The 18,400-nt window shown below is 30.3% G+C and overlaps 2 protein-coding genes across 3 annotated transcripts; both read left to right on the top strand.

The window, feature by feature from the left end:
- The first annotated feature begins 3,218 nt into the window (after nt 1-3,218).
- On the top strand, nt 3,219-7,985 carry LOC140835136 (uncharacterized). Of its 2 annotated transcripts, XM_073200532.1 has the most exons (5): nt 3,219-3,409; nt 3,902-4,084; nt 4,204-4,446; nt 5,577-6,938; nt 7,146-7,985. In XM_073200532.1, the coding sequence occupies exons 1-5, from the start codon at nt 3,370-3,372 to the stop codon at nt 7,742-7,744; spliced, it is 2,427 nt and encodes an 808-aa protein (XP_073056633.1). In that variant the 5' UTR covers nt 3,219-3,369; the 3' UTR covers nt 7,745-7,985. The 2 variants fall into 2 exon arrangements, with proteins under 2 accessions (XP_073056633.1, XP_073056634.1); XM_073200533.1 differs by lacking the exons at nt 3,219-3,409; nt 3,902-4,084 and having other exon boundaries at nt 4,304-4,446; nt 5,530-6,938.
- Nucleotides 7,986-16,472: 8,487 nt separating this feature from the next.
- LOC140833618 (uncharacterized) lies at nt 16,473-17,351 on the top strand. Its single transcript, XM_073197949.1, has 2 exons — nt 16,473-16,631; nt 16,787-17,351. The coding sequence occupies exons 1-2, from the start codon at nt 16,517-16,519 to the stop codon at nt 17,071-17,073; spliced, it is 402 nt and encodes a 133-aa protein (XP_073054050.1). The 5' UTR covers nt 16,473-16,516; the 3' UTR covers nt 17,074-17,351.
- Nucleotides 17,352-18,400: the final 1,049 nt, after the last annotated feature.

The following is an 18,400-nucleotide window of genomic DNA, read 5'->3' as shown; positions in this document are numbered from 1 at the left end:
CACATCTGAAATAAAAATTGATATTTTTTGATTTAAAATTAATATTTTTTGTTAGTCAAATCGAATAAGATATCCATTTTATAAAATTTCCTTTTGAAAATATTGGTTACAACAAGGGGTATGTGTGGATTGTTAATTCTTTTCTTATACGCATGCATTCTATGGGCCTACAGAGAAATCTAAGTTCCAGGGTGTCCAATGTCCAGTCATATTGCAGCCCATCAATTTGTCCATGGGCCCAAGAAAAGGAGATCGACCCCTTTTAGATGCGACAAGGTCTTGTAGAAATAGTTCAGTGTCTTTTTTTCTGAAAAAAATATCAATTTTTTTTTTCTTATGCAATGGGTGTGGGGAAATTTATATGATAGAAAACAAATCATTTTATATTATTTAAAGTTATTTATTTATTTATCGTGTTACATAGTGTCGCATTTCTTGTAATCAATATGTGTCTATGTTACACTATATTGGCGAACAAAAAACGGTTTCTTGTTGCCAGAAAAAAAACTTGTGAAAAATATTGTATAAAAAGGACAAATCAAATTTTATTTTATATAATATTTCAAATAAACATGGCTCTCACTCGTCGTTTCTTGGAAAATCCATACCAAAAAAACATTACGAAAACGATAGCACACACACGGTTTCATAACTCCAGGGAAAAATTGGTAATTTGTTCAAAATCCAAATAAAGTTTCATAAACATAAAAAGAGAAACAAATACTTAAACATCTTCATTTTAAAGAAGAGTCCGCTGTTCGAACTCACCTAAAAAACTAAAAGAACAAATCTCCATCACTGCCTAACCTCAATGTTGTAATAAAAAGAATTCAATAAGCTTCAACGGAGTCGTCCGAATTAGTGAAGTTTTAATTTTCACTGTTGATGGATATTAATGACACAATTTAATAATTCAACTCGTTATTGAGGTATAAATTACTTACAAAAGCCTTAAAAAATCTATAAACAGGGAAGTATTCTAATTATTCAAGGTACAATCTTATTATTGTATGCTTAAGCTCTCTAGATTTTAGAGAACATCTTTAAATTATTTTTTGACTTGAACGTCGGAGTATCGACGCCGAGCAACACTCCACTTCTCTAATGTTTGTTCTTGATAATTCACGAAATTTGCTCTCTACCGACGGGCTGCTTGGGTCCGTTTACAAACTAGTTGGAGTACCTGTCTATAATTACTTGAATCCATCTACGAACATCGAGAGTAATCCGGATAATTACATATTTTGGCTATATCAACAATTATTCGATATGAAGATTTAAATAAAAACGTTGTCATTTTTATTTATGCGATAAACCAAAACTCAGCAAGTATGACCTACTATTGTTAGTCGAGGGAAAAGCACAAGTCATTTCGATGTTGATTATCATAATTATTTAATTAAATTTTAATAATTGTGAAACGAAATCGCAGATTCGCAGTTTTATTAAATTCGAGCCAAGACTTTTAACAACTTTCCAAAGTCTAATACGCAACAAATAAATAATTTGTGTTACTCAGATCATTGCATATATCTTTTCATTTGACTACCTAAACTAAATTTTATATTTAAAAGAAATCATATTGGTTTTTTAAGTCCCATATATTTTTAATAAACTACGTATTGTATGAGAGTCGATTTTTAAAAATTCCTACTATAAAAAATATGTATTTCGATGCTATGCAATTAAATATTATTCGATTGTATAGAAATTATATATATTTTAGTATTTTTTTTTGAGAAGTGAAAAAAAAAAATTACGCCTAATTTCAAATTTTTTGTTTAGAAAAAAATGACTCAATTTCCAGTTATTTTCACCTTTTGATTGGAGGGAGGATGTGGAGCCATTGAAACCATAAAATTTGCCATATTTACTTCCATTTGTTTTGATGATGATTATTATATGCTTCTTTATAGGCATGAAACGTGTGTAGTTGATTTTAATACACACATTCAACATAATTCAACCATAATCTTCATTTTTTTGGGGTTCTATTTTCTATTTTATATATTTAAGTTTATTATTATAATTTTTTTGGAAGATGGTATTTAAGTTTAGATTTTATGAAACATCAAGATGAAATTTGCTCAATTTCCTATAACTTTTTTTTTTCATAATTAGAGTGTTGATCAAATCGGTCTACTTTAAAAAATAATCCAATGAGTCCCACTTATTTAATACAACCATTGAACCAAAATATTGTTATAATATTTAAATATTAATATAATATAACGAATAATATATTTATCAAAGTTTAGAACTTAAATTATTTATATACATATATTCAAAATATTAACTATAATTATTTATTTTTTTAAACAAAAACAATAAATTAAACTATAATATTTTTTATGAAGTCTAAATTTCAAATATACATACATATATATATATATATATATATATATATATATATATATATTAAATTTAAAACCATTGTAACCTTGATTCATAACCAGTTCTTGATCCGTTTGACCGGTAAAACAGTTTTAAGGACTTTAGACCGGACCGATGTCGATATAGTCCAATTTTGAAAACACTTATTTCAATAGTGAAATACTACATCAATCTTATTTACCTCTAATAGCTAACATTAGTAAAATTAAGTTACATATGATACATGACAAAAAGCGTTCTGAGATTGTTTAACGAGTCAGTTTTGTCAGATAGATATTTAATCAAACGTGAATTATGACATTAGTAAAATTAAGTTACATATGATACATGACAAAAAGCTTTCTGAGATTGTTTAACGAGTCAGTTTTGTCAGATAAATATTTAATCAAACGTGAATTATGAAAAATATTAAGATATATGTAAAAAAAAATATCACTTTTTGCTACAAATATTAATCGAATTGATCGTCTCACTAAAAACATAATCATAATAAAAATAATAACAACTTTGGACGCATAGTGCATGTTAAAAATTAATTAGTCAAAATATTTTTCCACTGATGAAGGATTAGGTAGACATTTTCTCAATAAGAACAATTTTTTTTTTTGAGTTAAGATATATATATAATAAATTAATTACAAATAAAGATTTTTTTGATAATAATGATACGAACTTATTAAAAATAGTTACTATAATAAGTCATATTTTTATATAAGGTGAGAATGATGTAAAAATTATGAAATAATAAATAAAATATTGAAAAATTCCATTAAAGACGATTAATTTCCCGAGCGAACAGTTAAAGGCGCACATGCTTTCATCCTTTTCTCACAATAATCATTCTGTCTTATATTACATTCTCCTTTCCTTCGTTGCCAAACTCTGCACAGTGTACTCCATTTTTTTGTAGTCTACTTCTCTCTAGACTTCGATTTTAATCCCATCTTTGTATCTCAAACACGGCGCACAGATAACATGGATGGTCAAGATCACAAGAAGCCCATCACTTCTGCAGGTTTTACTTCGACTCGGATCTATTTTTTTTATCGAGTTCTTGGGGTCAATATGCTGTTTTTGTCGCTGTTTCTTTGTTCTTTACTTCTTTTTGTCAAGATTTTTTGCTGGGTTTTTGTGTTCTTGCGTGGATTTATCACGGGTTGTCTGATATCTGTTTTTCTGTAATGCACGGACGCGGGACGTCCGCATACGCACTATTTAAGAAACGCTTGAGTGATTGATTTTGTATGCGTGCATTATCTTGTTTAGACATGCTTCACAGTAACTGGTTTGCCGGAACTACCCCAACTCGAATGAACATTTTCAAATTTTATGCTATACTTACCCTCCGTTTGGAATCATTAAACTCAAGTCCTGTCAGTTGTTTGATTTGTTTCTTGATTGTCGTTAAATTTTGAGTTTTGTTCATGTTTTCATTTATTATATTCTTCAAATTGTTACTGTTTCGATTCTGAAGTTGATGATCGATCGATTTTCTTTATTCTTGAAGTGTCCGAGGTTCATGGGGTTCACCTCTGCCACAGGTGCGGATGGCCTTTTCCAAATCCACACCCAAGTGCCAAACACAGAAGAGCTCACAAAAGAGTTTGTGGAAAAATTGAAGGCTATAAAATTAGTCCATCTGATTTGGCTATTTCGGATGACTCGGACGAGGGCGATCAGCATACCCCCAGTGAGAATTCATGTGTCAATATATACATATCGGTGTCTATTTTTGTGAACTGTGACTCTTGTTTGATTTTTTTTTCCTTAAAAAAAATGTGAGTTTGGAGAAATTTTTATCGGTTGAAGGTCCCAAGGTTGAGAAGAGTAATGTGAAGGAGTCTAATAGTGATGGTGGAGTTCATCTGAGGTCCAATAAATCGGAAGATGATGTGTTTTCGGATGCAGCTACGGAGTTTTCAGATAGTGGAATCAGTCCCAGCTTGGAAGAGCGCTTAGAAGTTATTAAAGGAGATGACAAGAAGATAGAGCAAAAAAGTGAGGAGGGTGATATTAATGTGAACCTGTTAAAAAAGGTTGATGAATGTGCTGGTAAGCATTTCTTGAATTCAGTCATTTGCTTGTCATTAAAGTTGTACTTGCTTCTCTTGCATTATAGTTATTGAATCAGATATCTGGCTTAGTACTAGTTATCTTAGCTGGAAAATATGCCTAGTTTCTTTAACTTTTTGCATCTTTGTTCCTCTCTATAGGAGGAAAGAGTATCTCTCATTTTACGTCATTACTGCGGTAGCTGGATATTCTGTAAAAACCAATGCGGTAGCCGGATATTATGTAAACAACCAATGTAGTTGAATGTGGTTAAAGAGTACCTCTCATTTTACACTATCGCGGCAGACTTTTGTGTTAGGTAGAGATTTTGTTGTCCATGTATTTTCCTGTCTAAAAGCATGAGCAAGATTGAGAAATGGCCCAAAATTTTTTAATTTACAATTCACCACGGAATTGAAAATGCCAATATGATTGACAGCTTACACTGAGACACATCTACGTGTTAGGTATATTCTTTTGTATGTGTCTGATACGTTTCTTATGCATCAAGGAAAATAATTGTTGAAAGCTAGAACTACATTTAAGTAGTTTCCATTGAATATTTCAAGTTGTCAGGTTTGTGAATGACATTGAATTTGTCCACGGAAGATTTGGAGGATGGAAAGTTAATTAACATTCGACAACTGGGATTGCAAAATCTTTGGTGATAATTTTAACATCTTGGTAACATGGACGTTGTGTTCCATGTCAGGTTAAGATCTCTGGATGCTATAATAATTCCATTATTAATAATAACTTAATGGTCTTGGGTCATTTATACCCAAAACTTGTTTCCACAAGCTACCTATTCGATTTTGACATGGACTTTGTGTTCCATGTCAGGTTAAGATCTCCGGATGCTATAATAATTCCATTATTAATAATAACTAAATGGTCTTGGGTCATTTATGCCCAAAACTTGTTTCCATAATCTACCTATTCGATTTTGATTGCATATTGCATGTTAGAGACCTAGAAAGAAGAATTTCTGAAAAAGCAATCTTGGAGCTTTTAATGTTGGATAAATATTTCTTGTGATATAAATGTTTGTGCATGATTTATGCCTCTCGTTATTTCTTCTAGTTGTCTGTGTCCCCACAAATCCCATAAGTTCAGTTCCATGAGTGCAGAAATAACCGAAAAACTCAATGATCCGATAAGTAGTGACCAAATGTGTACTGGTGCCGAAGCAGTTTCCGTTGAACCCGGAAATCACTTACAGTCTGATGATATCATATATGATAGCCCGAAGAGTGTACATATCCAAGTGGAAGGAGATAAGTTGGGTTATGTGAGCTTAAACTCCAAAGAAGAAAAGGCTTCAGATCCTTCATTAATGGCTGTTGAGAAAAAGGAAGAGCCACATGATAAGCTTGATGGAAGCACGCGTGTCTCAGATACCACTAAGTTTACTGCTGTTGAAGATAAACCCGAAATGGAAGATGTCGAAGTGCCTCTTGCAGGGAAGTCTGATACATTTGTGCCTATGGAAACAAGTGTTGATGATGTCGGGTCTTCAAAGGAAAAATGTTCAGTCACAACGGTTTCAATCCCGGTCTTCCATAATTCTTCTGCTCCAGAAGATGATTCTACTACAAGGGTTCTTGAAAAAAATGTGAATCATCATGATGAAAAGACGAATTGTGAAATTCCGATGGCTGGGAATGAAAGTGGCAAAGGAGCTGCCGTGGAGGAGCAAGTAATTCTTGATTCATCAAAACCATCTGTTAATTCAACCTATCCTTTACCTTCAGGTGAAGTGGATGTTGATCCAAGACAATTAGAAATTTTATCTGAAACTGAATCTGGTTTATTAGAATTCAAAGATGTTGAATTTATGAGACCTCGTCAAGGATTTGCAGCTGGTAACGTCACTGGGTTGGATACTGGGCTAAATCTTGATTTCCCTGATGTTGTTGGAGTAAAGTCCGTTGGTGTTGCTGACGTGGACCACGTGGTGGATGAATCAAATCGTGACGGTGATGTTGTGTTTCCAGAAAAAACTAAAGAACAGCCAATTTCAAAAGTTTCCACCAATCCATTTTCTGAATCTTTAGTTTCGGCTGAAAACTATGCCACTAACAATAGCCTCACCAATGATGTCCAAAAACCATCAGAGTTCTTCGATGTTGTTCATGAGGATACTGAACAAAGACATGATAACGGTGCATTAATATTGCCAGAAAATTCTGACAGCTCTTCAATAAAAGTGCAAGAAACATCGTCTGTGAAAGAAAAATGTCTGCTTGAAACTGATTCTGACAAGTGCCATGCAACTGAAGATTGGCATACTGGCATTGTTGAAACACCTGACAAAATTTCCAACGAAGATTCTTCTAATGCTGATAAAAAAGTCTCTGATGGTGAAAATTCCACTGGTGTTGATTCCAAATCCTTGCAAGACGAAGGTTATATCAATGACAAGCTGATAAATGAGAAAGTTAGCGTCTCTGCTGCTGATAGCCTGGAAGGGATATGGGGTTCAATTTCTGGTAAATTCTTTTGATTCAAGTATGTCTGTCTACCTTTTAGGCTTTTGTGTTGTAATTTTATCGCCTACTGATAGTCTGGAAGGAAAATGGGGTTCGATTTCAGTAAATTCTTTTGATTCAAGTATGTCCGGTTTCTTTTATGTTCTCATTCTATGGCCTACTTTTCGTGATTAACTGAATGCCTTTTCTCTCTATCCAATATGGTAGCTGTTGAAACAAACTCTCAATCATCCCCAAGATCAGAAACCAATATGCAGAATTCGGAACGGAGGAACATTAAAATGCATCAGAGCAAGTCAGACGATTTTGAGCCACCTTCTTTCATGACTTTGGTTCAACCTGGAAAAGCGCCTGAGTCAGTAGCCGCACCTACTGCTTCCGAAATCGAGCCAGTCCAGCACAATAAACAACAAAAATCTGAATCTTTACAGGCTGGTTGGTTCCCCTCTTTAACTAATGTAGTGAACGACTCACAAGGGAGAAAGAAAAATGAGGAGATAATTGCCAAAGTAACAAATTGGAATGCGAGTAAGGAACATCGTGGCCAGCTGAAGAATCTTTTGAATGAAGCCAAGTCCCCAAACACGAAACAACAGAAAGACGAGACTTCACAGAAAGATAATGGTGCTACTGGGACGACTATGAGTTCCGTTGTTGAACCTGAAGAACCTAAACTCGAGATACCATATAAAGAGGATTGGAACTCTCCGGCTAGGTATCCAACTGTGATCAAGAAAGAAAAGAAGAAAGGCAAACCATATTGGGTGCCGTTTGTTTGCTGCTCTTCCGTAAACAGGGAGCTGTGATAACCTTACACTGTTGGGTTATATTTTGTTGTGTTGATATGTTTACAGTATCGTTCCGATACAATTAATGAAACTATTTGTGCAGTGTATAGATGGTGGACTGAAGGTATTGCCAGCAAACTTTTGTTGTGATTTTCTGGAATTTGTGTGCACTTTGGACAAGTCAAATTGAGGATGAGGAGCATATGTATAATTTTGAGGTTCTTTTTCGGTCTCGATTTTCTTCAACTAATTTATAGAACCTGTTTTGCCTGGTGGGGTTTCCTTGGGTTGCTCACAAACGAACCCATAATTTGAACTACTTTTGGTGATGTTTTTCCAAAAGCAAGTTGAATTATGCTTTTATAAAATTCATCTATGGTAAATATAAGAAATCTCTTCGAATTCCAATGCGAGATTAGCATAATTTGGTACATATTTTTATATTCCATAAACTATCAATATAACCACTTTTCTTTTTATGGATTATCAATATGTTCTATACATTCAGAATGACACATAATTGAAGAGTGACCAATATTTTGAAGAATGGTCTCCTTCATCAGATTTTGCATCATTCTTATCGTCAGATATTTTTCTAGTAGTATACATCAGGTGAGAACAAGGTTTATTGTCTTAATTCAAATTAAAGAAAATGAATAAAAAAAATTAGATACGATTATTTTTAAATAGATAAATTTATCACGAAAATGAGGAGAAAACAATAATTTATTGGAAATCAAGCAAACTTTTTATCATCTTATTATCAATATCAAAATTACTTAATCAATCAATAACATGGTTTGTTTGGTTCTAATGCAGAATCTCATCGGCTTAGTCGTCCCCACTTGTGCTTTGGTGTCAGAGCAGGTGCCGCTGAGGGTACATGTGAAGGCGGAGGTGGAGGCGGATGGTTACAGTTGGATTTTGAACCTGATACACACACATTTTGAGGCGGTTTAACTGGTTCTGACTTATAGTCACCATAAGAACTAAGCTAAGCCATGCAATGAGGCATGGCCAAGACAAACAATAATCCTATGAACACTAAGGAGTATTTTGAGCAAGACATGGTTTGCAGTAAAATTATGCAGATTGTAAAGTTTGATGGTGAAATATGGGAGCAGAAGGTCACCATTTTATAGGAGGGTGAGACCAATTATTTGAATACAAGTGTCTCTCTAGCTTCGTGTATGTAAACAAATGTTTGTTTCTCTAAAAGTGTGGGGCTCACTTTAGCTAGTCCAAATGCATACAATGAAATGCATTCCATTTCAAATAAGAATTTATAATAAATATAAAGTAAAATTAACTCTTATAATAATTATAAATATAGATTTTAAACTATTGCTTTAATTTTCACATTAAAATTTGGAATATAACCTAACAAATAAACTTTCATAAAAAGGGTTATTTTTTGTATTTGTTGAATTAGTTAGTTTGATTTTAAAATAATTAAATAAATATATTAAAATAACATATACAAAAGCTCTAATATTTTTTGACATTGGCTAATCAATGATCATTATATTTATATTTATTATAAGGATTACATCATTTATTATTTTTACAGTAGAAAATAAATTGTGTGTATTTTGATTGCTTATTAATATATCTTTTTATGCATTCTAGCCTTTTAATATCAAATAGGTTGTAATATTAAACATTTGAAATCATTTTTTTTTTTAGTTTAAAGTTGTAACATAGTTAAATTATATGCAATATTTTTGTAAATTACTTGAATGCGAAATTTTTTATTGTCTTATTATTGATTTTTTTTAATTTTCTTAAAATTTCATAACTAATTAAATAACATATATAGAATTGAAAATTATAAATCAACGGATCTCATGATACCAAATTTTATGTAATGAATTTATAAATTTGTTTGATACATATTTTTTTTAAAAGTGCCACTATGATTTATTTTTGAATATCAAGTAAAATAGCTATACGACATATGAGACACTGAAGCTAATTGTTTAATAAATATTTCTTAAAATTTATATATTATGAGAGCTGATTTTGGAACTGAAACCAAGAAAATAGCTTTGATTTCGATTCTACTGTTTTTTAGAATCAAGGTCGGGTTTATAGCTTTAGACCCTTAATATCTAAATCTTAAACAATTCTATTAGATTTTTCAAACAATACAAAATTTTGTGTATTAAATTTATAAATTTGCCTGAGATATAAGTTTTTTTTTTTTCAAAAAAATACTACTAAAATCTTTAAATTCTTTATAATACCTAAACTCTTTGAATTTTAAATTCTAAAAGATTCTTATTTTATTGGATTATTAATATATTAAAAATCATAATTTTTTATATAAATTATCCTAAATATTTTATTAAACTATTTACTTTCAATTTTTAATTAAAATAAAATATATTAATATTAAACTTCATATTATCTGTTATTCTATACTTATTATGTTATTCTTTTACTGAATATATAGTTAAATTTTTATATATCATCTTGTGATACTATAATTTATTATTTAATTATAAATTACACTAAAATTATATATAAAAAACATGTAGATAGAAAATTAAAAATATAAAGCATTTAAATATAGTATAAAGATGTATTATCTGATAAAATTAATATAAGAGTTATTTTTTTTTGAAGTGATATAAATTACTATAATCAATGATATTATACTGATAATTCGTTAACCATTAATTACATATTAGCTAAAAATAATATAAATTTTAAAATTCTATTTTTGCCCTTGTATCAATTTAAATTTTACGTATATATCATTATCGAGTTTTTGGATTCATATTGATGAGGAGGCCATTTTCATCTTTTCACAATTGAAAAACAAAATTAATGATCCAACACTTTTATAAATATATATAGATATAGATATAATTTAGGTCACACAAAATATGCCCAAAAAGCTATAAAAGAGAAGGAAAATGATGTTAGTTTATGCAATATTATAATATGCCATTTTTCTTGGAATTTGAATAGATTTCATGAATCCACCTGAAAAATTAGTAACTTTCAGTAGCTTTTATTCATGAGCTAACCAATTGTCCGGGCTTATCCTACCTGGCAAAGCAGGTTCGAGAATATTATTGATATGGCACAAAATAAATATCTTTATTTTGTAATATAATTTTAGTGTCAAAAGTCTTGATTTAATTCCTAATTATGTTGTACTTTTTTGGTGGAGATATTTATAGGTCCCCCAACCCTTTAGAGAAAATTAATTAGATCAAAATATATGATTTTCAATTTTCTCGCTTAATTTTCAGCCAAATGAATGTAAGGAATCCAGGCATTTAACTTAATGACCACAAATTTTTATATTCCATAAACTATCAATAACCACTTTTCTTTTTATGGATTATCAATATGTTCTATACATTCAGAATGACGTATAATTGAAGAGTGACCAATATTTTGAAGAATGGTCTCCTTCATCAGATTTTGCATCATTCTTACCGTCAGATATTTTTCTAGTAGTATACATCAGGTGAGAACAAGGTTTATTGTCTTAATTCAAATTAAAAAAAATGAATAAAAAAAATTAGATACTATTATTTTTAAATAGATAAAATTATCACGAAAATGAGGAGAAAACAATAATTTATTGGAAATCAAGCAAACTTTTTATCATCATATTATCAATATCAAAATTACTTAATCAATCAATAACATGGTTTGTTTGGTTCTAATGCAGAATCTCATCGGCTTAGTCATCCCCACTTGTGCTTTGGTGTCAGAGCAGGTGCCGCTGAGGGTACATGTGAAGGCGGAGGTGGAGGCGGATGGTTACAGTTGGATTTTGAACCTGATACACAGACATTTTGAGGCGGTTTAACTGGTTCTGACTTATAGTCACCATAAGAACTAAGCTCAGCCATGCAACGAGGCATGGCCAAGACAAACAATAATCCTATGAACACTAAGGAGTATTTTGAGCAAGACATGGTTTGCAGTAAAATTATGCAGATTGTAAAGTTTGATGGTGAAATATGGGAGCAGAAGGTCACCATTTATAGGAGGGTGAGACCAATTATTTGAATACAAGTGTCTCTCTAGCTTCGTGCATGTAAACAAATGTTTGTTTCTCTAAAAGTGTGGGGCTCACTTTAGCTAGTCCAAATGCATACAATGAAATGCATTCCATTTCAAATAAGAATTTATAATAAATATAAAGTAAAATTAACTCTTATAATAATTATAAATATAGATTTTAAACTATTGCTTTAATTTTCACATTAAAATTTGAAATTTTTTATTTTAAAGTGCCACTATGATTTATTTTTTAATATCAAATAAAATAGATATACAACATATGAGACACTGAAGCTAATTGTTTAATAATTATGCCTTAAAATTTATATATTATGAGAGCTGATTTAAAAAACTGAAACCAAGAACATATTTTTGTTTGATTTCGGTTCCACTGTTTTTGAGAATCAATGTCAGGTTTAGCTTAAGACCCTTAATATCTAAATCTTAAACAATCTTATTAGATTTTTCAAATAATACAAAATTTTGTGTATTGAATTTATAAATTTGTCTGATATATATATTTTTTTAAAAAAACTACTAAAATCTTTAAATTTATAATAGCTAAACTTTTGAATTTTTCTAAAAGATTCATATTTTATTAGATTATTAATGTATTAAAATTCATAATTTTTTTATATAAAATATTCTAAATATTTTATTAAACTATTTACTTTCAATTCTTAATTAAAATAAAATATATTAATATTAAACTTCATATTTTCATATTATTCTATGCTTATCATGTTATTCTTTCACGGCATATATAGTTAATTTTTTTTTTTACATATCTTCTTCTAATACTATAATTTATTACTTAATTAGAAATTACAATAAAATTATATAAAAAAATATAGAGAGAAAATTAAAAAGATAAAACATTTAAATATAATATAAAGATGTATTATCTGATAAAGTTAATATAAGAGTTATATTTTATTTTGAAGTGATATAAATTATTACAATCAATGTAAATTGTACTGATAATTCATTAAGCATTAATCACGTATTAGGTAAAATAAATATAAAATTTAAAATTCTATTTTTGCCCTTGTAGCAATTAAAATTTTACGTATATATAATCGAGTTTTTCTAACATGGTTTTTTGTCATATAATTTAGGTCACACAAAATATGCCCAAAAGCTATAAAAGAGAAGGAAAATGGTGCAAGTTTATCCAATATTATAATATAATATGATTTTCTTGGAATTTGAATAGATTTCATGAATCCACCTGAAAAATTATTAACTTTTAGTAGCTTTTATTTATGAGCTAATCAATTGTCCGGGCTTATCCTACCTGGCAAGCAAAGCAGGTTCGAAAATATTATTGATATGGTACAAAACAAACATCTTTATTTTGTAATATAATTTTAGTGTCAAAAGTCATGACCTAATTCCTAATGGTTGGGTGTAATAATTGTCTCTGTTTGATAGAACAATCGAACCGTGATGGTTGAGCTGCTGTACAATTTAAAAGATTTGAGTTGCACCATTACCACCAGCTATAGTTTTGGTAAAAACTGCAAGCAATCGGTCCTACAATTGGTATCAGAGCCAAGATCATGGGTTCGATTCCCATTGATTGCAAGGAGTCCAATTATTGGGAGAGAGATGGTTGGGAACAATAATTGTCCCTGCTTGGTAGAACGATCGAACCGTGGTGCTTGAACTGATGTACGATTTAAAAGATTTGCTATAGTTTTTGGTAAAAGCGGTAAGCGCTTGGTCCTAAACTAATTATTTTGGTACTTTTTTGGTGGAGATATTTATAGGTCCTCCAACCCTTTAGAGAAAATTAATTAGATAAAAATATATGATTTTCAATTTTCTCGCTTAATTTTCAGCTAAATGAATGTAATGAGGCCAGGCATTTAACTTAGCGACCACAAATCCATAGACAAATGACCTCGACTACATGTTATAGATTAAGTAAATAATAATCTATAACATGGATCGAGACCTCCATCGATTCCTTTTTCTCAAGTTTCATTTTTCCAAATGATATGATATTTTAAGATAATTTGGATTTAAAATTGTCGGAATGTTTTTATATACGAACATACTTTTTCTGTTGTGTTAATTTTCGAATAATTAGCACAATTCGATTCGTGGGTAGGATGATTATGATTTATAATAAACATATAATTTTGTGAGAATATAAATCATAGAGAGAGAGAAAAAAAAGATGGTCGATCGACTTATGATTTTGGGGGCTTAATTCAGTACAATCATCACATAACAGAAAAATTAAAATCATTGGCAAGGTTTACCTCGTAAGCTTATTACATAAATTAAATACGATTATTTAACTAATTTTTTTCCTTCATTTTTATTTTGTAATAATTTCGAAGTAGCATAGGCGCCAAAACCAATTGGAAAGATGGAAAGCCCACACGCCTTCTGTTGATCTTTCCAATTGTTCACTTGTCGTTGACCTTTAATAAAACTCCATCAAAAACGAGATAAAAATGTTTGTTACAAATACACTGAAAATCCCTACGACCTTTCATCTTGACTATACATGTAGTTACATGTACATAATAATCTACATAGTTGCTCTAAATAAGAATCGTAATAAAAGTCATGCACTGAATCACGAATTATCAACTCATCGTATGAATTGAAAATCGAGTTTAAGTCGAGTAGTTCATGAATCAACTTGATCGTTGCACTGTATACAATTAGTTTCAATCGATATTAAAAAGAGTAGGTTTCTAATTATGAGATAATCTCACGAATTTATATCAGTAGACAGTAAGACAGGTCGACTCGCTCCACATCTGTGATGAAAAATAATATTTTTAACATAAAAAATGATATTTTTCATTATCAGACCGAGTTGAAGATATTTATCATAAATTTGACATTTGATGGTCTCGTAAAAAAATTTTGCATTAAAAAAGAATCAAAATTTTTATGATTTTTAAATTTCATTAGCAAGATAAGGGGTATTTTGTGTTTTTTTTTTTTAATCTCGATCAATTATGAGGAGGTCATTTTCTTAATTAAATAGTTGATCAATATTATTTTACAAATTTTCCTTGTGGGGATGTAAGAAAATGTAAAAACACATGAATCACTTTTCCATCGAACTAGATAAAGTCAAATAAAATACTTTCATAAAGTTAATGATTTCTAATATTGAATCTAGTTTTGAAAATAAATAAATAAAAAGGATAGCAATATGAATGTGAGGCTTTAATGCGCAGAGGGAAACCGGACAAAAATATGTTCGATTATATTAAATTAATGTCTTATTTTCCATAGATGCTTTTATTTTATTTTTTAATATTTGTACAATTTTTTTTATAGAGAAAAACAAATTATTTCATAAAAATTACATCCATCAGTCACGATGAATAAAAACTCACTCCAAGACTTATTTTTACAACTTGGATGATTGTATTTAATAAAAGTTGACATTAGTCATTTTCAACGAAGACATTTTCCAACTGCCAACAAATTTATGGACCTACCCCTAAGACCTAATTAATCTTAGCAAGTCTTGGTGTACCCATAAAACGACACTTAAATTTGCCAGCAAATCAAACCAAAACCTTCGTGAAATAAATTCAAATTTATTTCTGAAAAAGATGGCTTCGAAGGCAATTTTATTTCTCGTCTTTTTCTTAGCTGCGTTTCTCATTTCCTCCGAAAGTGGCGGCAAGGGAATTGGCTGAAAGTTCCAATATTTTGGATAAGCCTATGAAATTCTATCTAGAGATGTTTTAAGTAATTCTTTTCATGAATATATATAATAATATGTCCCGTTATTAATCAAAGAGTACTTTTCAATACATCAATCTAATTTGGAGAAAGATGTCATCCCAAGAATCTATTATGATTTTCATCAACTTATACATTCGAATTATTGTCCGTTATCCGTCGACAAATAGCTATAGATTCAGGGGCTCAATAAATCTAGTAAAATAAATCTATTAAGCGAGGTCAATCCTTTTCGTTACACAATAAACCATCAAACTAACGTAAACCACATCGGACAAGTTCAATGCTAGAATCGAACTAACCCTCAAATATTATGTCTTTTAATTTGAATACAGCATGCATGCGCTGCAGCGACCTTGGCCGTGGAACAAATTCGGACCAGATCTCTTATATTTATTTGTGATTAATTAATCTCTCACGGTGTGTTTGTTAGTTGAGACGTCGACCTCTCTCTGTCTCTGTATATTATATGAGTGGCAAGTTCAATTAATGCATGCAAGCGTGGACATATATACATCAAGGTTGATCCTCATCCGAACGTCGGCCTTTGAATTTTCAAAATTTGTTGATAGTTGTAATAAAGCTGCTCTATGATGGAAAGCATTAAAGAATCTGGAATATAATATATTCAAAAATTTAATTTAGAATATTTTGAAAGTTTACAAACATTATCCTCAAAAATTGATATTTTTAACGTCGAAAATGATCTTCGCAAACATCTTTTTCAATGAAGTGATTAAATATAGTCATCCCCTCTCCATATATACACTAAGGAATTAGTTACACCTAAATTTATTTATATATATATATATATATATATATATATATATATATATATATATATATATATATATATATATATATATATATATATATAGCGCTGACTTGTTAATTGAAGTCTAGTTTCTAACAACCAACTAAATTAGGGGCCTAGTCTTAAATAGTGGCATCCCAATTTTAAATGATGTTAGAGTATAAATAGAGATCCGAGTGTGTCAACATTTTCAACCAAAAGAAATTAAATTACTTTCAAACATGAGTTTAAAGGCAATTTTCTTTCTTGGCTTGTTCTTGGCTACATATCTTCATTTTCCCTCTCAAGTGGCGGCTGCTAGAGAATTGGCTGAGACTTCAAACACACTGGACACATGTAAGCATCATATCCATATATTATTATTATTATTATGAAATTGTTGGTTTTGGGACATATTGAAGATGCCGGATTATTGGTTGGATAAAAATTTCTGAAATATTAATTTTGGAAAATAATAATAATAATAATAATATATATTGCCTATTTTTCAGCAAATGATAAAGATGAGTTGACAAACGGGGTTGGTGAAGCAAAATATCCCGGTGGTGATCAATATGGAGAGTATCCCGGTGGTGGATATGGAGGCTATCCCGGCGGTGGATATGGAGGATATCCCGGTGGTGGATATGGAGGATATCCCGGTGGTGGTGGCTATCCAGGAAGGGGATACGGTGGATATCCCAGAGGTGGTTACGGAGGCTACCCTGGTGGTGGATACGGAGGCTATCCTGGTGGAGGTTATGGTGGTAGACGCCGTTGTGGACCTTATGGCTGTTGAGGTCGTCGGAGCTAGCTACTATGGGGTTTGCAGGTGTACGTTGTTGCTATGCCAATCAAGCTGCAGACGTTGATAGGAACATTACTACGTACAAGATTAATTCTTGGAGTAGTGTATCGTTATATATATAAGTAGTAAACAAAAATGTTTAATGTGATATAAATATATGTTTTATCAAATAAAATGGACTAGGAAAATAGTATGGCCCCTACTTTCCTGTAATATATATATACTTGCAGTTTGCACTTGAAAGTTTGCGAATAATATAGTTAACTATATGTCTCTCTCTTTTTGTTTAAGGATTTCCGTTTACTTTATAATAAAAGAGTACTACATTCGAAAATCTTTAATTTAAAGGAAAAACTCCATATTAGTAGTCTCTTTGGGCGAAGATTGAACCTCCATTTTTTAGGTCTGGATTTTACAAAAAAAAAAAAAAAAAACTAGAACAAATTAATTCGTTTATTTGTATAATATAAAATAAAATAAATATACTAGGACTAGCTTGCAAATGGTTCACAAACAATATGTCTGAACATGTTCAATTCTCAATTCAAGTTCAATATATAATTTCAATCATACGTATTGGAGCCAAATTTGTGTTGCAAAATCTATGAATTTTCATGAATGTCGGACAATATTCCGGTTGGTATACGTTTTCGAAATTTTATAGTTTTAAAAAATATCGATTGTACGTATTATCTTTTTAGGAGAAATTTTTTCCTTTTAGCTCAAGTTTTTTGCTTCATTTTGGAGCTAATTGGACTTATTCCAAATCCAATTGAAATGGTTGGGCTGATTGATTGTTTGGTGCTATGAGCGAGATGAATAAAGTCTGATAAAAAACATGATAAATATATGGATGAATAATATATGGAGATTAATAATATTTGTTTTGTATATTTTTAATTTTGTTTCATTTACTGATATATTAAGTAATATTCTATAAAAATATGTCATTTCTTTGGATAATGAGCAAAAAAAAATTACATGACTATCAGAAAAAAATAAAACAAAATATTACTTTACAATTTTTAGAATAAAACATGCATAATAAATAAAAACAAAAAGTTTATAGTCGTAATATGTTTCTTATGTCATGTGGATGATATACTCATCACGAGTCAATAGATGAATTTAATTAAATAAAAAAAATATAAAATGAATTAAAAAATAAAACGAAAATAAGATTTTGGAAAAGAAAACTGGAATCTGGGGTATGACTAATTATGAGGTGTAGATTTGAGTGTTTCGGTTCGAAAAGTTAAAATCGTGTACCTCTAGGGGTGAAAGTGCGTTTTATTCGAATCTCGTTCTATTCTTTTTC

The sequence above is a fragment of the Primulina eburnea genome, chromosome 6 (genome assembly GCF_022965805.1).
Source record: "Primulina eburnea isolate SZY01 chromosome 6, ASM2296580v1, whole genome shotgun sequence".
Lineage (NCBI taxonomy): Eukaryota > Viridiplantae > Streptophyta > Magnoliopsida > Lamiales > Gesneriaceae > Primulina > Primulina eburnea.
This window is presented reverse-complemented; position numbering and strand designations above follow the sequence as displayed.

Excerpts from the sequence above, each read along its gene's own strand:
- LOC140835136 (XM_073200532.1), top strand. The coding sequence starts at position 3,370 with ATGGATGGTCAAGATCACAAGAAGCCCATCACTTCTGCAG. Across the intron at positions 4,085-4,203 it reads GGGCGATCAGCATACCCCCA|GTCCCAAGGTTGAGAAGAGT; the intron begins GTGAGAATTCAT and ends TATCGGTTGAAG. Across the intron at positions 4,447-5,576 it reads AAAGGTTGATGAATGTGCTG|AAATAACCGAAAAACTCAAT; the intron begins GTAAGCATTTCT and ends CCATGAGTGCAG.
- LOC140833618 (XM_073197949.1), top strand. The coding sequence starts at position 16,517 with ATGAGTTTAAAGGCAATTTTCTTTCTTGGCTTGTTCTTGGCTACATAT. Across the intron at positions 16,632-16,786 it reads TTCAAACACACTGGACACAT|CAAATGATAAAGATGAGTTG; the intron begins GTAAGCATCATA and ends CCTATTTTTCAG.